This window comes from Mchenga conophoros, linkage group LG23 (genome assembly GCF_057382185.1).
Source record: "Mchenga conophoros isolate Kocher_MC1m ecotype Shallow Benthic linkage group LG23, M_conophoros_male_GT1.1, whole genome shotgun sequence".
In the NCBI taxonomy this organism is placed as follows: Eukaryota; Metazoa; Chordata; class Actinopteri; order Cichliformes; family Cichlidae; genus Mchenga; species Mchenga conophoros.
Genome location: NC_140547.1, coordinates 7,552,952 through 7,577,881, shown reverse-complemented (window position 1 = coordinate 7,577,881; position 24,930 = coordinate 7,552,952). Strand labels below are relative to the sequence as shown.

The following is a 24,930-nucleotide window of genomic DNA, read 5'->3' as shown; positions in this document are numbered from 1 at the left end:
GATCAATGATCAATCAATGTTCGATTGCTTCATGGGATTACTTTGGCATCATGAGCACTTTCACTTTTGGTATTTTCAGTTTATTTTGATCCTAATTTTAACATAAATGGGAACTGGAATGCGGGTTTTTCACTTAAGGGTATTTTTACACTTTAGTGTAACTATCCATCCATTTTCTTCTGCTAATCCAACTTAGAGTCACAGGTGGGGGCTACATCCTATCCCAGCTGCCATAGCATGAGAGCCAGTGTACACCCTGGACAGTCCATCATACACATACAACTAGTTTAGAATCACCAGTTAACCTAACCGTACTACTGCCTGTCTGATTATCTGATTTATCAAGAGCCCCTTTGAATGTCTTGGCCACCACATGTTCTAAAAACATAGTACTGTCCCCTTGGACAGTAAACCTTAGTGAGGAGTAAATGACAAAACTTTAAACATAAATCATTAAAATATATATTCATGTGTTGCACTGAACATTCATAAAAAGACCTGAAATATAAAAATAGATTTTTATTTTGATGTCAAAAAGAAATCTGTTAAACTGAGAAAAAACGTTCATGATAACTTCACTGACAAAAACTATCTCACACACACCCAGTAATGAATGCCACAATGTATTCACAAAAGGTGTCATTCACTATTAAGTATGCTGCTGTATGGTTATTCACAGTAAATAGTCATGTTCGGTCGACAATACAGAGCCTAAATGCAACACGGTGCTGCCAGTAGTCTCAGATTCTTCTTGGTCCTTCTCTTCCTCTGGGCTGATCGGCTGATCAAAAGTTAGTTCGCCCGAGTCCACCAGCTTGGATGAGATATTTAAAGGTTCTCCTTCTTCAGAATCAGGCAACTGCTGCTTGGAAATAAAGTCAGATTTGAAAAGGGCCTGGATCTGGGTGAGAAAGGAGTCTCCCACCTCATCTGGGAGGGGTTCCAAGTATCTCGCCAGTGATGCCAGCATCTACATGATGAAGGTCGTGTAGTTAGGCACACATTAAAACTGTAAAAGCAGCTCAAAGTCACTCCATAGAGTCACTGAAATTTGCAAACTGGGAGGACTGATGGTCGAACTGACCTTCTCCAAACATGTGAGATGGGAGTCTCTCCGAAATAGTCTGTCCATCTGCACACTCCTGACCAGCCACGGCAAAAATGAAAAATAAAATGCTTAGACACACCACCCAAAACAATTTCAATAAAATTTAGGATCAGCTTTAGGGCACCAGTTCAAGATTACACAATACAGTCTTGTGTCTCACTCACCCTGGTGCTTGAGAATATTTGTGGATGATCCACTGAGCCCTCCTCATCGTCTGCTCCCAGTCCGGGATGTCTTGTGATGACAGGAAGTCGAATCTGTACGGCAGCTCTGGGGAGGAACAGAGGCTGAGAGACTGAGCCAGAGGATAAAGTGTGTTACTGCGTACACAAAATCACTGACCTACATTGTCAGCTTGATTTCAAAGCCTCTTGATCTTAACTGTTTTGAAGTTTGAGTCGTGTGTGTGTGTGTGTGTGTGTGTGTGTGTGTGTGTGTGTGTGTGTGTGTGTGTGTGTGTGTGTGTGTGTGTGTTAGACTTACTCTGGGGGCCTGAAGGCTCCTGGTTCTCTTTTACCAATAGGCAGGTAGTCTGGGAGTGGGGGGAAGCATTAGCTGGGTCATATGGGCTCACTATCATCCCAATAAACGGGGCTCCACCACGTGAAAAATAACTCTGAAAGATTAAAAATAAATAAATAATAATACCAGAAGTGAAAATAAAACCAGAAGTTCACAAGTAACTCATGTGCAAACTTATTTCATTCAGTCAGTTTTACCTGGAATTGGTGCTGCGTGTTTATGTCTCGCAATGAAGGGTTAGGGTGGAAGGAGGGATGCGAGTGGTACCAGCCCACTACACTGAATCCCAGGGATGACAGCACATCACAGGCCTGTGTCTGAGACACTGGATCCATCTCACACTGCAGACCTGTGCTCACACTGTTACATGGCTCTGCTGCACAGATCTAAACACAGATTTATTAATCACAAAATATAGTTTTCTGAATATAATGTGATTAGAGTTTTATCCTGTTTGTCACATTGGTTCAGACTTCTTGACCTACCTTCAATACTTTTGCTTCTTCATTAAAAGTTCCACCTAGCAGACCAATGACTTCCCCCCTTGACACATGTGCATGCTGATTACAGAAAAGTTATCTGTCAGTATAGGTAAAATCTGTTGTACATATATGAAAAAAACGAATCAGCTTGTGACTGTGTGTATAACATACCATATCCATGATGAGAAGAGTCTCAGCACAGACTATAACCTGGAATGGTTCCTAGGGTGATCAGGAAAGAACAGCTTAGAATAAATGATGACTACTTTGGAGAAAGGATCCTCTTAGTTTATGCAACAAAAAATGAAGAAAATATAATCTTATTAGATATAAGGTATATCTAATAATCCAGTCACCTACTCCTTATCCAACATAGGCTGGGCTGAAGTATATTACAGCTGACATAGGGCAATGAGCACCCTGGAGAGTCTGCCAGTCCCTCACAGGGCCAACAACAGACACACTGACATCACACTGAATTTAGCTTTGCCCACCTAACCTGAGATGTGTGCTTTCAATTGGAGCAAAGGCACCATTAGAAGTCCTGTGGTGGTATTCATGTGGATGTAATTTTGACATGTACCACCCATTAACTGCAGATTAAGCATTCCCCATCCCCATGAAAATGGCTCTCCCTCATTAGTCTACCCCAGCTGGACTAATTACACTGAAAAATCTCCTGAAGAATTTCTCAAGAAACAAATAGTCTAGTATCCATTCTGTATCTGGAAGATGCAACAGAACAAACCTGATCAATAGAGGCCACGCCAATTAGAGACACGTCCATGATTTTTCCGGGTTTTTTTTTTAAAGTGGTGTGGTTAGTCAGTGTATCGGTGAAAAATCTTGATAAGAATGATCACTGACCTTTATATCCTCTTCAAAATATCTGCAGGGAATCAGCTGGAAGGGGTCAAAAGAGCTGGTGGATAGAGTGGGATTATAAACATCCACATCATAAACCTCCTTGTGCTTATAATTTGGTACATTTTGCATCAGTCCACTGTGCTCACCCTCGGTATCTGGACATCTTGTAAGGTTTAGGCTGCTTCTTCATCTCCTCTCTCCGCAGAGCTAATTCTTCTGCACTTAGATGCTGATAAAGAAAAAACACAGAATCAGTAAACATATTAGTAAGAATGTAAATCGTAATTTGATTAAAAGTTGTTGTGCAGTGTCCATACCTCATATGTCTGTCCCTCCAAGTCTTTAGCATCACACCAGTTCCCCCAAATGTCCCGCACACGCCGCTTCCTGGTTCGCTACAACCAGTCAGAAGTTACAAGTCAAGTTCTGGCATGCTTAAAATTTAAATGCTTCCAGTGTCAGAGTCTATTGCTTTATGGGTACCGACCATGCTCTGCAGCCTCTGGGCGAGCTGATAGGCCTCCAGTACATCTTTGCCTTCCTTATGCTTGGAGCGGTCCATCACCTTTGGACGATTGTACACAGCTTGCTCTACAAAAAGGAAGTCAGAGCTTTAACATCAAAAAGAAGATAAAAATTCATAAATCAGAAGACTCAGAGAAATAGACTTACCGCAGTTGAAGTTGATTGCTCCAATGAGTTCCAGATAGGTGTGTATTCTCCCAATGCAGTTGACATCTCCACAGTTCTTTAGACCAGGGCGGACCGATGTCTTGTTTAGGTACTTGGGCTTGCTCTTCAGCCTAGTGGACAAAAACAGTAATAACCACTTTCTGTGCAAAGTTGTGTAAACACAGTTATCGAACATGTAAACTTAGTTTACCATTGATCCAGGATATAGTTTCTAATCTTCAGATATCTTTCAGGGGTTTTTGATGGTCGCCCCTCAAAGAACTCTGGGATAGCCTGCTTCTCATCCTCGGTGATGGTCTCTGTGTCCATCTCTATTTCTTGTTCGGGGGCCTTCAGCTCCTCCTCTTCATCATCTTCATTCTCCTCCTCCTCCTGGTCATTGTATGGTCTATCATTTAGATTCTTCTCAATCTTGTCTGAAGAATCTAGGACATCATAATGTGTGTCATTAATTTTTCCTATGACAGTGAGGTAAATACACAAAGCACAGTAAGTGTGAAGTACCCATTCCATCACTGTAAGCTTCTTCCAGTTGAGCAATGCCTGTTGAGAACATCTGCTTTGAGTCTGCGTGAGGCGGTGTCTGACAGCTTTGTGGAAATACCGATGCCGTCTTGTTGACCTTCTCATCTCGCTCTGTTACTCCAGGATCTTCTGAGCAACCAGGGAAAGATGAGGGTTGAAGACTTTGCGGAGAAAGAGAGGTGTGGCTCGGTTTCTCCTTCGTCTCATGGATGCTCTCTACCCCACTCAGACTTACATGTTCTTCTGTGGGGCTTTGACTCCCAGAATCTGTTTTCTCCTCAGGCCCACAGAAATCACTGCTGAGGACTGCCTGTGGTTTATTGCCTTCTTCGTCATCACTCAAGTCGTCAGTGATGTCTACATCCTCATCCTCATCGTCAGAAAGCTTCTCTATGCGGACAGCGTTGGCAAGAGTAGACACTTGACTGGAGGTGGGCTGAGGAGGTTGTAGGTGTATTATGGGAGCTACAGAGGGAGCCGCAGGACCAGGATCTGATTTTGCCTGAAAAATGTGTACACAAAAGTTTGTTTATTCTTGATTTTTATTTTCCAACATACCATTGCTAAGGACTCCTTCTGGTTGCATAGAGCGTATGTAGTTCGACTAAATTGCAGGTTTATATCTGCAGATGACTACAACTAAGCTTACATAACAGAAACCTGTCTTGTGCTGTTAGTATAATCCAGGTGGACTGTCTTACCTTATGTTTAAAATACTGCCTGGCGTAACTCTTAACCTGAAGAACGGTACGGCTTTCCATAAGCTTAGCAATCTTAGTCCACCTTCGACCAAACCGAGCCTGTAGAACAACACACCTCGGCAACTTGGACAATACACACAATCTGACTCACTTAAAACAATTATTAAATCCATTAAAAGCTGACCTTCCCAAACAGAAATTACATTTCAGACACAAAAGTTAACTTGCAGTGTAAGCATACCAGGCCTTCCTCAAACAGTTCTTTCTCCTGTTGGGACCATCGAGAGGATGAACCAGCAGACGAAGCTATGTTCTTGGCCGGAGACCTGTCCACACACAGACAAGTTCATGAATAGCAAGGAAATGAGGAATCAGTGTACTGCGCTCATCATCAAGGCTGATGGAAGAAATTACTCACTTTTTCACTTTGTTTTTTTTGTGAGGATCACTGTGCCAAATGTGGTCGGGAATCTCCTTACCTGTCAGGTAATATCTTCGATTATAGTTGAGGACAACTGATTTCATAACCAGCAACAAAATTAGTATTTAAACTATGTAATCAACACAATATAAGGAGCTTCAGCTACTGGTTGAAACTAGGTTGAGATGTTTTGGGTTACTCCTGCACTAACAGGACAAGTGAACATAAAATAATATAACATATTCCCCCACTGTAATTCCATTTACTGTAAGGTCAAGCGTTACATTTTTTTCTTTTAATTTGTCATCTGTCCGTATGTTTACATTAGCCACAGCATGGGGCAGTTATTAGGTAATCCGAAGCTTTCCCAGCTACGTCCTGTGATTCCTGTAGTTAACCTCAATGCATCACTATGCAGTGCGTTTAAGGTCAGTAAAAGGATACTGTTCCTCTAGCAGCATCCTCTCTATCACCTCTCTGTTCTCCGGGCTGATGGAGCTGTCCAGCTCCCAGGGCTGTACAAAGGAGAGACGGAGAGTCAACACGAGCACCCACAGCCAGAAAAACAACGGAGCTTGACGAAGTCATACCAGTATCCAGGCGCTGCTCTTCCCTGTAGGCTGCATGAACTGCTCCTGCACCAAACCTCCTCCGTCCATCTCCCTAAAACAGCGAGGAAAGAAGCTGTGATCAGCAGAGCAGATGCCTCCAGAGCTAATCCCAGCTGCTGTTATCCTGCGCCAACATCCGGGTCACCGCTAACTCGCGTAGACCACAGCACAGAAGCCCACCAAACAGCACAGCCATCAATTAATCCAAATAAACAGGCGTCATTACCCAATATTGTTATCAAAGTCATCTCCTTCGATGTCAACATCCACCTCGTCCTCCATGTTACTCGATAAACGTAAACAGCAGAGAGAAAACAGAGAACGCGCACTGGAGGAGAACAGAGGCCAGTGTGACTCACAGCGACACCCTGTGGCTGGATGTCGTTTAATATGTTTAAAGTTGCTTTACTGCCACCTTCTGGTTTAAATTCACCTTAAAGTGGGTTTATTATGCTTTTTTATATTGGACGCTTATTAAAAACAAAAACAAAAAACGTTGCTATCCTTAAGTTCAGGCTTCAGAGTTCTCTAATTGCTCTTATTTTTCTCTTCGATCTATATGATGTCAGAGACATATTACAGGATATCATGAGCACAACAGTCCCAACTACCCACCCTTAAACCTTCTGTTTAATAGCGGCAGCAAGTCAGCCTTAAAGGGAAGCTGTCCCTGCAGTGAGAAGAGGTAAAAATGGTTAATTTTAGACCGCAAATCATTGTGATGCCCACCGCAAGATAAATAAGTAAATAAATAATGATGAGCATAAGATGCGCACTTTAATGTTCAGTTGTATTACACTTCTAATTCATCAAATTTAAACATATACTGCTGTTACATATGTAATATTTTATATGTTGATATATTTCTTCCCCCAACATAATAAAGATGGATAGTGATTCCCTAGAAACTCATAGGAATGAGTAGGCATAAAAGCCCGGGGAGGGTTCAAAGTCATTGAAGAAACAAACAGCTTTAAATATGAGGATTCCTTTTAAAACTTACATTCATTGTCTTCCAGAGGTTGAGAATCCTTTCGGATACAGCATATCCACATTTGATGATATCTACAGCATTTTGATATGACCGAATTCTGTTTCCCTTCCCTTAAGATACTCTGCTAGACTTTTACCACAACCACCTTTAGTTTTTACTTCTTCATGGATCTTCACTGACTTGGACTATGCCATTTCTTTGCCTTGAGACTGTATTGGGTTATTATCCATTAGCACTATAAAGCTCTTTCTGATTGGTTTTGCATCTTTTTGCTGAACGTAAGGAGAGAGTATAGCCCCGTGCTACTTTTGTCAGCAGTCACATCAGTAAACTAATGATCCATTTACTGTGGCAGCTATACACACCCATGACACAGCATTGCCCCCACCATGTTTGACAGATAATGCAGTATCCTTTGTGTCATGTGGCGTTCCTTACCTTCGCCACATTTTGCTCTGTAACCAGTGGTTTACACCTTTTTATAAAACCTTTGTATTTGCATTTATGAAAGCATCTTTTAACTGTAGATTTTGGGGATATGCCATTCTCTCTGAGGGTGTTACTGATTTGGTTAGATATTGTGAAGGGTTTTTCTTGCTGTTGCTAAGCTGGACAGCGTATTTATTCTTTTTAAGAAAGCACCAGATCATTGATGTGGTCGCTCCTGATACTCATTTCATCATAAAAGAACAAAACAACAGGTGTCACATGGCTATTAATTTCTTTTTAAGCCAACTTTCCAATTACTTTTGAGACTCTGAGGATGGGATTCTATGAAGTACGTGTATACCCAAATCTGTATACTGCTGTACTTTTCTTTAATAAATGTTTCCTGCCTAGGGACAACAGAAGTGAAATAGCAATTTTGCTAAAATCTGACATGAAACAACTCCAACTGAAAGACAAAAAGAAACAAAAACATTTTATTTAGAAAGAATTCACAGTTTCTAATGGCACTACAGTTTTTTGTAGTAACTCACTCCTGCTCAAAAATACTGTGCAGCTCTTCAGAGTACTCACAGAGACAAAGAGAGGGCGAGAGAGAGGGATGGAGAGAAGGTAGCACTTGACATAAAGGGTAGAAAAACAAAAAGGCATAAGGAGTCATACAAAGTGCACACTGAGCATTTAGAATTTCTCTCCAAGTGCTTTCTTGTTGTTTGCTGTGTTATGTGTTTAAATTGATTTAAAGTAGTCTTTTTCATAACACAGACCCACCCACACACACACACACACACACACACACACACACACGAGACAAGAAAAAAAAAAAAATCTCGCATGCGTACAGGTTTACACACAAACATATTACACATTCAAACAGGGATTTAAAAAAAAAAAACAAAACAAAACAAAAAACAAACAAACCACCTTCTGGATTTGCTCGGCTCTTGGAATATAAGTAACCACATTAATAGTGTTCTGAATTGGATTAATCTTTACTGCGTTCCCTTTTATTCAGCAACAATTCATTTCTTCCTCACAAACGACCGCTGTCATTCGATGTGGGGCAAACACATGACATCAAAAAAAAAAAAAAAAAAAAAAAGACTTAAAAGGAGTGTACGACCACAGTAAGAATGCACAAGAAAAAAAAAAAAAAAAAAAAGCAAAAAAGCTAGACAGAAAAGCAGGCAAGCAGAATGAAAAAGCATTTGAAGCCAATAGGAACATGGTAGAGTGGTTAATCAAAGCAGGCATATTTAAAGTTTTCTTCACAGTCACAGACAGAAGTCGTGCACAGGGGGTCAGAGGTGACATTTCTGGATAAAGATATGTAAGGAAAGAAGAGCAGTAGAAGCTGGTCAAAACAGGTAATGACACTCATATGGGATGGTAGCATTAGAAGAAAATTCTGTCAAGACGTCCAACGCCAACCATGCAGAACCTCTATGAAATTGCATAAATAGAAGGGGGAATAAAAAAAAAAAAAAAAACCTCTGTTAAATTTATTCTTTAAAAGCAAACAAAAATAAATCTGCAGCTTCCTGCAGTGTTTTTGCTGAATTGTTATATTGAATATACATTAAAACAGCCAGGGTAACATAAAATCAGTTAGCCAATCCAGCAGAGATGCTGAAAAGGCAGACAGAAGACAGCACAGTACTACAGTCATTGTTATAGCCTCTCTCTTTTTTCTTTAATAAAAGCATCTCCAACTTTCCAGCAGCTCTGAAAACACACAGAAGCAGCAGCGTGTTCCCAACATACATGTAGCCTTTAACTGTTATTTTGTTGGATATAAAATGCGATTACTGTCCGATATTTCAGGCTGAGCCAAGTACAATTAGACGACGTTATAAGGTAAGAAAACGAAAGAAAGCAAATGTGTTTGAGCCATCCACCATGACTGTATGTGTCAGTACCACTGAGTAGTAATTCTATGTAACAAACTTGCATTGAGCCACTGTGACGCTGCAAGACTGGGAGACTGGCAAACCAGCGACTAGGTTAGAAAATTCTCTGTTCATTTAAATAAATAAATAGATAAATAAAGCTGATCTGTCAGACCCATCTGCAAGGTCCACGAGAGGGTGTGCGTAAACATTCAGCTCTGTTACCCAAGGTTACCCTACAGTAAACTGTGCCCTTAACAGGAAACACTTTGCCCCATACTGGCTCTGACAGCAACTCAAACAAGCCGAACCAGCAATGCTAAGAGAAACATGGCTCAGTTACAAATGAAAGAACTATAAAAGTAATGAAACAATATATTACAGCTTCTTGCCTCTGAGCTGTTTTATCACAGTTACAAAATCTAATGTGACAGCATTTTTGGGCCCAGCCCAAACTGAGCAGGGTCTACAGGAGCTGGACTGCTGCTACTGTATTTGTTTTATGAAGTTAATTGAGACACTTAAAAAAAAGAAAAGAAAAGAAAAGGGCTAATACGCTCATGTAGACTTTTCTTCATTCAGCTCTCGTGGTTGGTTTGGAACAAACTGACAGAGACAGAAGGCGAGAATGAGACGGTTTTACCCACTGGTCCCAAACAAACACCTGCAGTCATTTAGAGACTAAGGCAGGATGGAAAAGGTTAAATGATGGCAATGAAAGACAGGAGGAAATAAGAATAAGAGAAGTCATTTGTCATGCTCCACAGTCCTCTTATAATGACATATTTCATCCCAAAGAGCAGCCTAATACTTTTCAAGGAACACGGAGTTGAGACCAGCACCTCTCCTCACTGTGCTCAGAGTGGGGAAATGAATTCACTGGTGCTCCACTTTCATGGGTAAATGTGCTTATCCAGTAGAAAAATGAAAATAAAATAAAATCTCTCAAACACACTTCAATAGTTTTGACTCTTCTTGGTGTTTCACTTCCTATCACAGTGTCTTTTTGTGCACATCAACAACTGTTTACATTTCACGTTTTTAAGAGTTAGAAGGTCTAGAACAGATATAAAGGCACATAACCGTAAACGGGTCTTTGACAGGAGTGAATAAGAACTGAATGATGTTGAGCTACTGCTGCCATAGCCAATTCAGTTCCACGGTGCGCCTGGGTGCTCATGGGAAATGTGGTTCTTTGGGTTGTGGTAAGACCTCTTCTGTCTGTCATGTCTGCTACCGTGTAGTGTGTGCACAGGTGTGAGCAGATAATCGTGTAAAGGTGACGCGTGAGGATTCAGACATGTCCGGTGACGGCTGTCACCCCGATGGTCCCGACACTCATCTCCTTGTTTCCCTTCATAAGCTGCTGCAGGCTGGGCAGAGAACCAACGCTCCCCACTGGCATGTGCGGGAACTGCAGCTCGGTCTGGCGAGACTTCCGCCGCTTCGTTGAGCGCTTCTCCTGACGGGACTTAGCAACCGGCTGGCTGAGGGGGAAAGAAAGGCCGTGGCCGTTGCACACGCCATCAGCGGGGAAGACGGGAGAAGGAGGGGGGAGCCGGCTGGCGTACGACTCCTCAGAATGGGTGGACGAGCTGCAGCTGCTAGTCTCTGAGGGGAACTCCTTAGAGGCGCGACGGGGCAATAATGGGCCCTCCTGTGGTGTTGAAGGGGGAGGAGGCAAGGGAGGAGGAGGTGGAGGAGGAGGAGGAAGAGGTAGGGGGCGTGTTGAGGATGGTGGCGCAGGGAGACACGGGTGGAAGCTGTTAAACTTGGGATCCCCGTTAGTGAGGAGAGCAGAAGGATCGAATGCCTTCAGAGTCTCAACTTTGTCCAAAGACTTTGCCTTGCAGCGTTTTTTCTGCAAGGTAAACATAAGAGATGGAGAAATTACTTAAGAAAGATCAGCAGAAAACTAAACAACTAATAACGTTAAGTCACAAACAATAGTCGGAGGAAGGTGGGAAAGTTCAAAAGGGAATGATGGAAATGAGGAAAACAAAAACATACTACTCAACCTGCTTATCTAAAAATATTAAAAACTTGAAGCGAATAAAGCTGGCAGTACACACACAGACACACACACACACACACACACACACACACACACACACACACACGTGCGCTAATGGGTATTTCGCCAATTCTTTCCACTGCTCAGCTGATACCTCATCTCATTTACTCCACAAAATAAAGAATTCCCTTTTCTAAAACAGACGTATTAGAAAGACTCATTGAGACGAGAAAACACAGTACTTGTATACGACGGCCATCACAGCCAACAGACACTGTACCTTTTTCTCTGGAGAAAACCTTAGAGGTTCTACAATGTACAAGTCATCTGGACCTACTGGGGAGGGGAGAAAGGGGCTAGGTTAATGATGGAATGGGATACAGGAATACGTACATGTAATAAGCATGAAGCGACCTTGCAAGTAGTTTTAAAGATGAAAAGGCATAAATCCATATTGTAGTAATAGCTTGTTGTTAAAACAAGATTTGAAATCATAGAAAAGCAGGTGTTGTTTTTATTAAGGAATACTACTTGCAAATGTCTACCATGAGCCAGCAAAGCATTGTGCTCTATTATTACACTCCTTATGCCTGCATGTGGCAAGCTGGCAATGACAGCCTCCCACCCTCAAGGGCAAACTCTCTCTCTCACACACACACGCATGCACGTCATTAGGGGGTAATGAACAGCAGCGGGAGTTTAAGGTTTCAAGAGCTGATACTTTTATTGCTTGCACCAGCCTTTCCTTGTGGGCGTGTGTTGCTTTAGGCAGTGGCAACAAGAGGGATATCAGTCACTAAACCTGGCAAAATGTCTTAAAGCAACAGCAAAGGTACAAAGAGTGAGCGATGGAGAGAATGAAGCAAGGCTAAGTAGTGTTTGGATGGGGAGAGATATGTGGCAATAGACGCAGTGATCAAAAGCAGTTAGCCTGAAAGTGCCCAAAGGCAAGATTACATGATGTTTGCAGCGTGACTGTAGTGTCAGATCTCAATGCTGCTTATGTTTCAGTTGGAAAAACAAAAGGAGGAAACATATGGGTAAAACAAAAGTGTGTTGGAGGAGAGATTTTTGAAAAGTGAATGGGCACGTAGGAAGAAGACCTCTTACCTTCTGTAGAGGACAGGTGAAACGACTTGGAGCGAACAAGTGGGCAGGTCACCCTGCGCTTCAGGCTCATGTCATCGTAAGAGGAGAAGCATCTGATAAGGGAGGGAAAAATGACTGACATTTACAAGATGCTACATTCATTCCTTGATTGTCAATCTTTCTACAGTTAGTAGCAAGACGGGAATGACAGCAACCGACAGACAACAGCTTCAGTATTCAGTCTAATACGAAAACACTGAACAACACTTAACAAATGTCATAGCAAAGCTTCAGAAATAAAATATCCTATTCATGCATGCGGGTGACAAACCTCTTGGGACTGGGGTAGTGGTTGCTCTTGGGAAGAGCAGTAGAGTTGGTGCTGGGGCCGGGGGCCGAGCTGCGGCAGCACTGCAGACACAGCAGGATCCCCAGAAATAGACACAGAACCAGAGAGACCACCAGGTAGCTCTGACGGTCAGATACCTGCAGAGGACGATTTCAGCAGTCAACAGTGAAACAATGCACAACACATCAAACATTCAACAGCTACGTCGACTTATGATACCGTGAGTGGTCCTTTTCCCCAGTTGTGATGTTTTGTACCATGTCCTCCGTGACCTTACTCCAAAAGCACTTTTAGTTTGGCCTAAACACTGTATGCAAAAGGCCCAGTGAATTTATATAATAAAAAAAAATAAAAATAAAATTAAAAAAAGAGAGAGAGAGAGAGAAGGAAAAACCAGGACAAACTACCCACAAATTGTTATTCTAAAAAGGATACACAAACTTTATCCTCTATCCTTTTTAATGTAACTGCATTTAATCATGTGGGCTCAGAAAATGTGCCTTGGTGAAAAGTCAAAGCCAAACATGTTGAAATATTCAAGTCAGAAAAATGTTTTCCACTCAAGTCAAACTCTGCACGTGTTTTGGAAGAAGCAAAAGACTTTAAATAAACAACAAAACAAAAAAAGTTAAAACAATACATGATGGCCATGAATATTAAGGTTTCACACAGACACTATACTTATGTGAAAAAAAAAAAAAAAAAACTACTTAAATTGTCTGTTTATCTACTTATAAACAAACTTGTAGGTAAAACGAATGTTATATTCCATTATACTTAATTTCACCTCTAGTTACTCTGGCTGGTACCTACTATCTGGCATACTCCATTTCAGATGGATTTCAAGGTCCCGACTACTAAAATCATTACTCCGAACATAAAAATCAAACCTGGACTATATCTGGAACAGCAAGAGATCTGACAACAGATGGTGTTTAAACTACATTATGTTAATGAGCCAGAAGCATCATGATCTATTTTCAACAGGAAGAATAAATCTTTCTCTGAACACAAGCAACAAGGTTTTAAGCCAAACACAAAAAGACAATTCTGTTAAAAACTAAGCAATAGATAGTCTACTCAGCAATCAACGATAGCAATATACCTCTCTCTGCAGCTCGCTGACTGTAGCTGTGAGATTGAGCATCAGTTTAGTGACGTTTTCCAACTGACTCTGCAGGACTTGGATGGACTCTGTCTGCTTCTGGTCCTGAAAATATACAAAAAAAAAAGAAGATATTAGTCAGCACAGCTGCTCAGGTGTCAGTAGATTGAGTAAATAAGACTCTTAACTGCAAACATATTTTACTGTGATTTAAGATGATTAATGCAATGAGACCTGTTCCTCAGCAATACGGGAGGTGTTTTGCAGCTTGATGATGGTCTTATTGAACGCTTTCTGCATCTCTTCCATCTGTTTACGATATCTGGAAATCACAGATACATATAAATAACTTCTAATAATCTCTCCCAGATTGCAAATATCCGAAACAAATTAGGGCAGTAAAATCTGTACTGAAACTTTGCTTTTTGTTGCAGTTTAGATTTGAAAAGTTCACCTCTGGCTGAGTTCCTCCAAGTATCTGCTGGACAGACTCATGTTCATCTCCAGAGCTTTGATCCTGTTGTTCAGCCTCATGAACACACTCTCTTTCTGGCTGGATCCGTGGACTGCGCCTCCGTTAACTAACACGCTGTTCCCATTCACTGCTCCACCATTATAATCTCCACCGTTCTGCAGCTCTGCATAGAAGTCTGTAGCCGTCCGCTGAGCGTTGCCATTACCACTAGCATTCAGCAGTTCCTCTTCTACAGTCTCTTCCACCCGATGAGGCTCTCCTGTCTGAGGAAGTGAATCAGCCTGCTCCCCGTGGGTCTGGGAGGCCTGAACATTTTGTCTCTGCGAGTCCCCGCTGTCTACGCCTGACTTAACTGAGTCTGTGTGAATGTCATTTGAAGGCAAAGCTGCTGGCAGCTCAGTGGGAGGGGAGATAAAATCCTCAGGTCTTGAAGCAGTGGGAAGAGGCTGAACAGGCTGATCTTTGACAGGAGGAACCGCGACGACAGGAGAAGCCGTCTCAGAAGATTGAGATAACGGGGGAGTGCTGGCAGAAAGCGTGGGGGTGACGCTGCTGGCGTGCTGCGTCTTTGGGATAGAGACAGCTTGGAGGAGAGGAGTGGGGACAGGATCTAGGGTTGCGTCTTTAACTAAAGGTAACAAGTTCTCCTTTGGGGTTGGGGTAGGCTGTGTTAGGGAGCTGTGGCTGTCTGAGAAACTCTGAGGGGGGATGGTGGAGGTTCTGCTGGGCTCTAGGAGGATGTTGAGCTCGGGAGTGTATGAATCAGGTGTGTCAGTGCTGAGAGGCGTGTCAGTGGTGTACTCCTCACTGAGAGCTTTGCACTCATTTTGCCCCTTCTCAGGCACCTCGAGTTCTGGAGCTTTTTCTGTGAGAGGAAGGGGTTCTTGGATAGGTGTGGGGGCAGGAATAGGAATCAGTGGAGGTGTGTGTGTGAGGACAGGTGTGCTCACAGTAGGGTGAGTCTGTGTTTGAGTGCTAAGCTGCCTCTTCTTAAGGCTGCGCAGTCTCTCCTTGGCCAGCCTGGCAGAGCACCAGCGATGGAGCAGCTCAGGCAGAGTGACCATGCAAGACAGAGAGAGGGAGGAGAAGGAGGTGAAAGGACAGTAAGCCTGGCTCTCCCACTGGTTCCTGTCTGCCTCCTTCCTCATCTCCTCCTCGCTCTTTTCCCCTTCTTCATCATCCTCTCCCTCCTCCTCCAATAGAGTAACAGTTGACAGTCTGATCTCCTCCTCCTCTTCCTCCTCCTCTACTAGAGTGACAATCTGATCCACATCCTTATGTGGATCAGATGATGAGTGGGAAGATGTGGGGGAGTCACTAGAGACAGAGACCTCTTCTGTTGTAGGTTGTTCTGGCTTTGAAGGTTGCAGTCTGAAGAAAAGAAAAAAACAAAAAACATGCTTTCTGTGGGATTTGGAGTTGAAAAGCTCATCACGTGGAACTGAATTCAATTTAAATGAATAAAGGTATATCTCTGATGGCTCTTACACTGTGTGTAGGGCCTCAGTTGGTTTAGCTGACTCTGTGCTCTCCTTTTCACCCCCCTCTGTTGCGTTACCTGGGGGTTGGAGAAACACACAACAATTAACAAACACAGCACAGCAATAACACTTGGCTACTGTTTTTAAGATTGCGTAGAACCCTCTAACTTGGCAGTGGCTCGTTTCTTTCCACCCTCTTGTAGGAGGGACAGTGTAGGTGCACAGTCCCTCCAGGCTGGAATGCCCATGTTTAGGCAAAGGGAGAAATGCTGTGAACCAGTCTGTTCCAGTTTGAACTGATTGTGTCTCTCCCAAATTCTGCCTCACTCAGTGGGTGTAAATGGGAATAAAAACAGCCACTGTAGAGAGCAAGCAGTAAAAAGACACTATAGAGTTGTGCTAATAATTGAAAGGATGAATTTGTGGGGTTTTTAATGTATTTTTTTTTTAATCAGTTGTCATAACCAACAGGTCTAAATACAATGAATTTTTAAAAGCATAAAGAAACATAAGAGCCAAATCTGTTAATAGATTCCTCCCCTCTTTAAGTCAACCACACTAGAGAAAAGTTGTCTAAGGAGTCATTTTGATAGCGCTCTGTGTGGTAGACAGAACTAGAAGAAAGCTCAGCGTCATAGGCCTAACTGTCTTCATTTAGCTGAGCTCCTTGCCAAGAAGAACTGAAACAAAGATAGCCAAAGTTCTGCTGAAATACCGCTAGGGACCTCCTGCTAAGAGCCAAGTAAACATCTGGCTCTCTTAGCACATATACACATGAACATTCAGTCTATGCATATGTTTGCACTTTAGCCAAGGAAATAAAGTGACCCAGTTTTTGAAGCAGTTAATCTAAACAAGATGTGGAAAGACAGGCTGGCTGGAGAACGCGAGGAAAAAGGCAGTCACACAGTAAGAGCAGAGTACAGGAGTGAAAACACAGCATTACAGTTTGCTTTATAAGTGTTAAATACATTTGAATTTGTTTTTAAAGGGATTTCATAAGATAACGCTATACGGTCTATAGAAGAAGCACAACTACAATTTGCTTTCACATTAAGGAAGTTTTCATCTAAACCTCAGGAAAGTGTGACACCTATTATGTAATCTGGACGTTTCTTAACCGGAATTTCCAATTAGCTTTTCACACGTGCACGCACCTTCACAAAACAAAACCTGTTGGATGGATGATTCATGCTCAACAATCTCAGTAAAAGTCTTTTATAGTGCTGACTCGGAAATCCCTGCTCCATAACACTTCATACAGATAGACCAGTCATATTACCTCGAGCTAAGGTGTGGGAGCAACATGCAACAGAATTCAAGTCAAGGTCTTTTCTAACAAAGGGGAATATGTGAAGAGGCTGAGCCATCAATGTCAGATTGCTGATTAAATCTGACCTGCAGAGGTGGACCAAGTATCTCTTAGTATAGTTACACAAGTTGTTTGCGAAACACGAGTACTAGACCATTTTTACATGTACATTACACACATAAAAAAATGTGCCCCTAATCAGCATGTGTAACGTTCTCCTGGCAATCTGTAGTTTAAATCTGTAATTTACTTTAACTTTTAAAGAGACAGTAACAGATCACCTAAATGTGATGTCTATAAAACAGGAAACTTGAGTTTATCAGCTCTTTATTGGCAGTTGAATGGGAAGCCAAACAAATTTTAGCTTATGTTACACATGTGCATGGATGTGTTTATACTTTGCCTTACACTTATGCTTAGAGCAGTGCAAATATAAGTTACTTCAGCGCCCATTTGGGCTAACCCCAAAATCAGTATGAATGGATTTATTTTGAGGTTATTTTTTTAAGAAAATTAAAAATGAAGCAATATAAATAAGTCTAAGATACTCTGATGAATGTAAGATGGCTGAAAATGTTGACTTGTGTATGGTGTACTGTTCAAGTGTTGCATGTGAAAAAAAAAAAACAAAAAAAACCCAGAAAAGTAAACTTTTAAAAAAGGTCTAAAAAGTGGCCTCTGAGAAATCAGTACCTCCCGTTTCTGCTCCAGTCTCCAACTCTGGCTTTCCTCCCAGCACATTAGCAGCAATGTTGTTTACCATGTTTAGGATGGCATCTAAAAACAAAAACAAAGAAGAAGAACATCCACGCAATGCATTTATTTTCCATGACATGAGATTTCTGACTGACAGCAGCTTCAGGCCAAACACATCAAAGCCAAACCACATATTGTACCATATGTTTTTGCTTTATTTTCTTAACCATTCTCTCTGATGACTGTATTCTCCTTCTATATTATGTCCCCTGGATTTACTGTCATGAGTTTTATTTTAAGCCTTTCCTCCAGGGTCCATCCACTCTGAAGCCCTTTTATGGTTTATGGTTAGAGCTCTGAGACTTGTGTGCACGGTACATTTTCAGGGGTGCACCGTTCCCCTCCTTCGCTAACTCAGGAGACAGAAGGGCACCAGTGTATTTGTGCATGTGTGTGTGGTTTCCGGAAAAAAATAAATAGATAAATAAAGCCAAGCAGCAAAATTTATGCAACTCAAAAAGCCCACAGTGTGTACGCAGGATACCAAGTGGGTTAAAATACTTCAAGTTGAACAGTATGTGAATGAGTTCATACCCAACAGGCCATAAAGTTGGCTGCTGTACCAACAACTGTATGAGGTCTGAGATAATTGAAAAAACTGTGTGCACTATGACTGGATACAACAGTATTAAAGCCAAACTTGCACAAATCATAAAATAGTTCTTTAACATAGGATGGAAACACCAGATTACTGTAGCTGCAGTTTGATGACATGTAACGAAACATTTTCATTAACATTTTTCATGACAGTTGACACATTTTCTTATTCCTTTTTTAAATTCGATCAGGTAGGGCTGTCCGCTTTTGTGCTGAAGCCATCTGACCAACAGCAAAAGCTCGGCCCAAACTGGGTTACGTTACAGGAATATAAGATACAGAGCACAGCAGCAAATATTAAAAAAAAAAGAATCAGGGTGCAACAATGGTGCCAAGTCCAGACCTCAATCTGACTGAAATGGTGTGAAGGGACCTCATGAGGGCTGCGCCAACATGAAGAATTCCCCCTTAAAGATGTGAGACACTGATCTTCAAGTTATTGCCACTAAAAGTGGTTCAAACAAGCTAGTGAACCAGCTCAACTGCATAAAGTTCTGTGAAAATCTATTTTTCACGACTGCATTTATAAGAACATGTGTATGTGTACATACTGGTTGCTGAACCAAGCAGGTTTTTGGAGGCCTTGTCTTCTGTTGGTTGGTAGCCAGGAGGATAGTCTGAAGAGAAACACGTGGTAGCAGTTAAAATAAAATCATATTAATTGGAAAACAAAGGCAAGAAATCGAAGTAATGTATTTGGTAACTACTTTGAAGAATAATGTATTTTGGCTTTTTGAGCCTGGTATAACCTATAGATTTGTGGCACTGGTTTGCACAATGATGAAAGTACAGTATGAATTCATTTAATGTTAACACATCCATTTCTGGTCTTTTACATACAAATTTGAAATTTGTGCATTTGAAATCGACGTCAACATCTTACCATAGTCCTCATCCAAATACTCAAGTCTCTCTGAGGGGTACTGAGAATCTGCTATCTCCTCATACTCCTCCACCATGCTGGTACCAAACACCCTACACAACACAAAAAAAAAAACAATACGTTACACAAACAGACCTACAGAAAAGGTCAAGAGTTGAAATTACCACACAGCGGAGGCAGTGGAATTTTTTGATGCAGCTCTAAGAAAACAATGCCAGTTGAGCACATTTTGAGATAAAAGATAAAAACTCACGGAAACTGAACAATGTGTTGGATATGGACGCACAAGTGATGACTGTATATAAGAAGTACCATCTGAGGGAAATTAACTTAAAAAAAAACAAAAAAAAAAAAACACCAAAACAATCTTTTTTTTTTGTTTCTTTTTTTTTTTTAATTCCTTTTTTTCCCTTATTGTGATTGTGCAGTTAAAGTCTTTAAAGTGGACATTCTTAAGGAACCCTCATCATCAGACTCACTGTGCAAGAAAAGGCATTTTAGCTGTGTTACAACATTCAGAATTTAATCTAAAACAACAACAACAACTATTAAGGTGGTGCCTAATAAGTAAACAACAAAATCTAATCATAACAGACCTTTCATGATATAGCGGCGCTCCTGTAATTACAGCTGCCTGGATAACAATTTGCATTGATGTAATAAAATCAAAGTGTTTGTTTGTCAACACTGCTTATGATAAAGGCGGTTGTGTTTTAAAAGACAGATTCCAGAAACTTTCAAGATCTAATTAAGTAAACTGGAACAAGACAAGACGATAAGACTCTTCTTCTTCTTCTTCTTCTTCAAAAAAAGGAATGGCATAACTGTTAGAAAATATTAACTTTTATTTGGTTTTATTAAATAGTGCTTCTTACAATTTGCATAATTTACCCAATCGCACAAGCACTTTTTCCTATGCTTTTTCTATATAAACGCATTGTAAAACAGTTGTGGTTAGCATCCTGCCCAAGGATAGCTGCCATGCAGACTAGAGGAGCCAGGAAGCAGCTAGGGATCGAACCACCAACCTCCCAATTAGTAGATGAGCTACAGCCACCCATGGGTTGATAAGATTAGAGAAAGGTCTAGAAAGATAAAGGAAATTCTTTAACTTACCTGATAAGACTGAGGGGACAGAAGTGTTCAGATCCGAAATGAGAGAGAAGTTCAACCTGCAGGTACAATAGTTAAGCTATTAAACAGTATAAAAATATGCACAACTCCATGAACCCACAACCCACCAAATTAGTAGAACTGCCAAGCTTTGACAGTTTGTGCATGTTTTACTTGTTTATTATCCACATGCATTAAAGATGAAACTCTACTCGCCCATTTGAGTATACAAAAAATAAAAGTGTTCTTATTTCAGCCCATTATAACCTCTGACAGAAAGAGAAGAGTGCTAACCTTTATGTACTTGATGAACATCTGATGCGAGAAGAAGACAAAGAGAAGGAGAGAGAAATAAAACAAGAAAAAGAAATCAGTAAGAGCTGATTCAAGCTACAAGGAAGTCAAGAATCTGTGTACGGTTCAGCTCTCTTCTACGACAAACACACAGCTGACATATGCAAGATCACCATTCTGCAACAGAACACAGGCAAGACACTAAACAGATGTTTCTAATAAGCTGCAAGAAAGACACAAGCAAGACTGAGGGAAAGACAGACAGACTTACAGGCTCACTACTCATTAAAAAAAGAAGAAAAAAAAAAAGAATAAGATGCTCAGGAAGTAGAAACTAAAAATAGATGAAGCTGAAATCTAAAAAAAACAAAAAAACAAAAAACAAGTTTATGTAATAGAAACAAAACTGGTTCAGAATAGATGTGAATCAACAGTAAGCTCCTACACAAAACACCCACGAGTTACATAAAAAAGGATAATTATCCAAGTATTAATCACCTGCTTAACAAGTCTACACTGAATATTTATTGGCAAAAGTGATTGTAAGGAAAGAGACCGTTTAGAAGAGCACCGATTTAGATCACACTTTCAAACCCATTTTTATAGATAATAATGGGCTGTTGTGTGAAAGCTCACAGACATAACTACATAGCCAACCTTTAACACACTTAATCAGAAAGAAGCAGATTTCATAAATACAATGGACAACAAATTTCCTTAGGAGGCTATGTGTATGACAAAAAAGAAAAAAATGATAATAAAGTGATATCCATCGATGAACACCTTGCTTTGTTTGTTACGCTGCAATTTAAGCAGAAATGAGGCACATCTGGTTTGACTTACGGATGGAGACAGAATCCCAGATATGGGAGCATTTAGGAATCTGAACCATGAGCGTAGGGACAAAAATTATTTTAATGCTTCTTGTCTGTTTAGTTTTCCTTAACATTCAGTGGCAAACCTAATGTTTAACCATCTGAAATTTAAATTCATTTTAGTGGAAACTACTGTAAGCGCCCTGAAAAAGGATCACGGCTTAATATAAACTCTAGCGTGATGTAAGTACAATCCACACAGTCCAAGACGGCCAGTTAAATACAATCAAAACAGTCGTCGAGTTCCTCTACTATGCAATTCTCACATGTAAACAGTTACGCCCTCACAGTCACCATAATTTAGCTATTCAAAAGATGACAAAAGATGATGTCATCAGTAACTTTCTATTAAGTCACAAGACACTCCCTGGACCTACACCTTTAACTTCTGTATATAACCATGTCAGTATGTGTGTATATCCATGTCTAAGATTTCTAATATACCACTGAAAATGGGGACATTTTATGTATACTTTATGATATGTTATTATTCTATCTGCAAGTAAACAGGAGTACCTTCACATATTTAGCATAAAGCTGTTCATCTAGTGGGAAGCTCTGGACTATCCGTTCATCGCGAGCATGGAAAGTTCCCAGCTTTACCCACTTGTTGGTAGGATATCTGCAACAGAGAGAGGGGAAACGTACGATGTGAATGTGAGGAAGATCGATTTTGTAACATGTCATCTGGCATGACCTCACAGGGTGGATACAAATGTCATTATATTCATGCCATGTCTAAGAGTGGCAATTATCGGCATTATGGAGCAAGACAGCGCTAGATATAAATCTTTAACAAAGACAACACAAGCCCTGACTGCACTAAATTTAGAGGTGATAATACTAGGGGACAAAAATGAATGCAAAACTGGTTAAGAAACTGCTTTAATTATAGAGTACTGGCTTTCCCCTCATCTCTAAATGGGTTATGGTGGATAGCTGTCAGTTTCTTGCTAATATTGTAGGACCTTTACCTTACAATATAAAGAGCTGTAAGGCAACTGTTGTATTTATATATACCACCAGTTCACAACTGACTTCTTCTAGGAGGAACTGAATATGATCCAGCCAGTGATGATAGAAAGAAAAGTACTTGATTAAAAAAACAACTAACAAACAAAAAACATTTAATATTAATTTATTATGAGCAAAAAATAACAAAAAAAAATTATGCAAAACTATTGTGAAACTTTATTTAGCCCCAGTGCAAGTTTGGAAATGGGAAACATGAAAGGTCTCTATATGCTTAAGTTGGTAACCACTATGTATGTCCTTAGCTAAAAATAAATAAATAATAAAAATTTGGTTTTTAATATTTTTTAGTGACACATTGAGCTTTCCTCTTCCTTCGCTCATCTACTGACTTTTAATTTCATGTGGAAATGAACTGAAAATATACTACTTTCTATACAACACTAGAAATGTAGATGCAAGGCCTATGCAAATCATTTGAGCAGGTTAGTGCAGCTACGCAGCTTGTGAGATGCGTGTTTGTGGGACGGCTTGAGCCTTGCTGCAGCGGTACATAATTTCGTTTTTGGCATGGTGCCTGTTTGTTTCAGTTTTTTCCCCCTACACCTGAGGCGCATGGCTGTCAGCAAAACTGACAGTAAAAAGATCTGTTGATAGTCATACTGACGTAGCAATAAGCAACATTACATAACTGAGTTTGTGGTATTAAAGGGTGGGCTTTAAATGAATGTTAGTCCTAACAGAATCCCAGTGTGGACAAAAGTATTATGTCAGTAATTTAAAAGAACATATAAAGCTTTGTGGTTACTATTTTTCACTGCTTGTCAATGCAAATACTACAAATATCATGGTTAAGATAACGAAATGAGATAAAAAAAATAAAAAAATTTAAAAATCGATGCATGAACATGCCGTTATGAACAGGGGAAGTAAATGGTGTGGCATGGGGCTTACAGAGCTTTGTCTGCTATAACTGTCTGACAGCATGCTGAGTGTAGTTTTTCAATTGCACACTAGCTTAAAAGGACAAAAAAACAAACAAACAAAAAAAAAAAAAACAAGTGAATACCTGTCACTGATGGAAACTAGAAAGTCTTTGGGTGTAGATGAGAAAAGCTCAAAGTTTGCAATGTCCAACTGCTTCACTTGAATAGGCTCACAGAGTTCTATCACAAACCTGTAGAGAAGCAAAAAAACAAACAAAAACAAAATAATTATTATAAAACTTTTAAAGCTAAAAATTGGGCTCAGTTAAACCCCACCATTATTGTGGGACCCACCAAATTTTGTTGCTGCATGGATTCAGCATGTATAAGTCCATATTCTCCATGAGAATAGCAGACGTGCTCTGAAAGAAGAAAAAAAGTTGAATTAAAATCCTACCATCACCCCAACATTGTTAATCTTGCTTGTTTCCTTATACAATTGCAGTCAAAATGTGACAAAAATTGTTTCATGCGTGCTTAGATGTCTGGTCTCAGCTTAAATGCTAAGCGAACAAGTATAAAGTCATTTGACACATCTGTTGACACATAATGACAGCATTACGTGAGGATTCGCGTTTGTGTGTAGGCGGCAGAGCGTGATGTGCGACTAACCTTGGCCTCACTGTTGGCAGAGAGTATCTTGGCTCCACACTCTACAGAAGCGTAGTTATTCTTGAAGTTTTTCTGGACCTTCTTTGTTGGATGGGGGCTGCTGCTGGTTGAGGTATGGAGAGACTGACCTGGACAGAGAAAGCACTACATTAGGTCTTTTCGAGAGCCTTGAAAATGAGTGGTGCCAAACCGCAAAGAATAGACATATTGCACAACATGCATAAACACATGCTCCACTGACTGCTGCACACAGTGTGCATAGCGTGAAAAGGAAGGGAAAAAAAGAAGGAAGCTATACAGGAACAGAACATAAGGAAGGATGCAACCGAGAAAAGACGCAGCATACAAACGGGTAGTAAGTAGTCTTCTTTACAGAAGCAATGGCATAAACATGTTGTGTCACAGTCAGATTAACATCAGCAAGCTATTTTTGAGGTGCCTGAACCCAAACTTAAACAAGAATTTAGTTGTTCATGTGACGTGTCTCTAGTCATCCCTGTACGAGCTGTCTCGTGTCTGTACAATAAATCCACATACTTTTCTCCTTTTCCACCTCCATGACTTGCTTCTTCCATTCATCAAAGGTAGGGATGTCCTCTTTGCTGGGCACAGAGGGATCAGTCTCCCTGGGAGCGTTTGTTTCCCCTGTCTGAAACATACACACATATCCAGAATGTAAATATCAGACACCAAAAAATATGCAAAAATATTTACATGGTGGAAGAAGTGAACCTTGAATTTCTGTTAACAAGGTTAG

At 40.6% G+C, this 24,930-nt stretch overlaps 2 protein-coding genes across 7 annotated transcripts in view; both read right to left on the bottom strand.

Moving 5' to 3' along the window:
• Nucleotides 1-504: 504 nt before the first annotated feature.
• On the bottom strand, nucleotides 505-6,293 carry mysm1 (Myb-like, SWIRM and MPN domains 1). The gene is made up of 20 exons (XM_085265973.1): nucleotides 6,157-6,293; nucleotides 5,910-5,982; nucleotides 5,764-5,834; nucleotides 5,317-5,391; nucleotides 5,140-5,224; nucleotides 4,899-4,997; nucleotides 4,177-4,699; nucleotides 3,863-4,097; nucleotides 3,652-3,782; nucleotides 3,467-3,570; nucleotides 3,297-3,374; nucleotides 3,126-3,208; nucleotides 2,980-3,034; nucleotides 2,284-2,334; nucleotides 2,116-2,190; nucleotides 1,828-2,016; nucleotides 1,592-1,724; nucleotides 1,273-1,378; nucleotides 1,085-1,142; nucleotides 505-970 (listed from the first exon to the last, which is right to left on the bottom strand). Exons 1-20 carry the CDS (start codon nucleotides 6,210-6,212, stop codon nucleotides 674-676), a joined length of 2,577 nt encoding a protein of 858 aa, XP_085122099.1. The 5' UTR covers nucleotides 6,213-6,293; the 3' UTR covers nucleotides 505-673.
• A 1,527-nt stretch (nucleotides 6,294-7,820) lies between these two features.
• suco (SUN domain containing ossification factor) overlaps nucleotides 7,821-24,930 on the bottom strand; it is a 43,423-nt gene continuing 26,313 nt past the window's right edge. For 3 of the 6 annotated variants that reach the window (XM_085265968.1, XM_085265967.1, XM_085265970.1), the window contains 18 exons: nucleotides 24,711-24,822; nucleotides 24,174-24,301; nucleotides 23,856-23,923; nucleotides 23,645-23,752; nucleotides 22,120-22,225; nucleotides 20,729-20,749; nucleotides 20,438-20,493; nucleotides 19,322-19,413; nucleotides 18,990-19,055; nucleotides 17,779-17,862; nucleotides 15,781-15,850; nucleotides 14,272-15,663; nucleotides 14,052-14,139; nucleotides 13,818-13,922; nucleotides 12,695-12,849; nucleotides 12,385-12,476; nucleotides 11,555-11,610; nucleotides 7,821-11,121 (listed from right to left, as the gene is read on the bottom strand). In XM_085265968.1, coding sequence (XP_085122094.1) covers nucleotides 10,555-11,121; nucleotides 11,555-11,610; nucleotides 12,385-12,476; nucleotides 12,695-12,849; nucleotides 13,818-13,922; nucleotides 14,052-14,139; nucleotides 14,272-15,663; nucleotides 15,781-15,850; nucleotides 17,779-17,862; nucleotides 18,990-19,055; nucleotides 19,322-19,413; nucleotides 20,438-20,493; nucleotides 20,729-20,749; nucleotides 22,120-22,225; nucleotides 23,645-23,752; nucleotides 23,856-23,923; nucleotides 24,174-24,301; nucleotides 24,711-24,822 — 3,366 coding nt within the window. In that variant the 3' untranslated portion in view covers nucleotides 7,821-10,554. Of the gene's footprint in view, nucleotides 11,122-11,554; nucleotides 12,271-12,384; nucleotides 12,477-12,694; nucleotides 12,850-13,817; nucleotides 13,923-14,051; nucleotides 14,140-14,271; nucleotides 15,664-15,780; nucleotides 15,851-17,778; nucleotides 17,863-18,989; nucleotides 19,056-19,321; nucleotides 19,414-20,437; nucleotides 20,494-20,728; nucleotides 20,750-22,119; nucleotides 22,226-23,644; nucleotides 23,753-23,855; nucleotides 23,924-24,173; nucleotides 24,302-24,710; nucleotides 24,823-24,930 lie in introns of those variants that run through there. The other 3 variants (XM_085265969.1, XM_085265972.1, XM_085265971.1) reach the window with 3 other exon arrangements.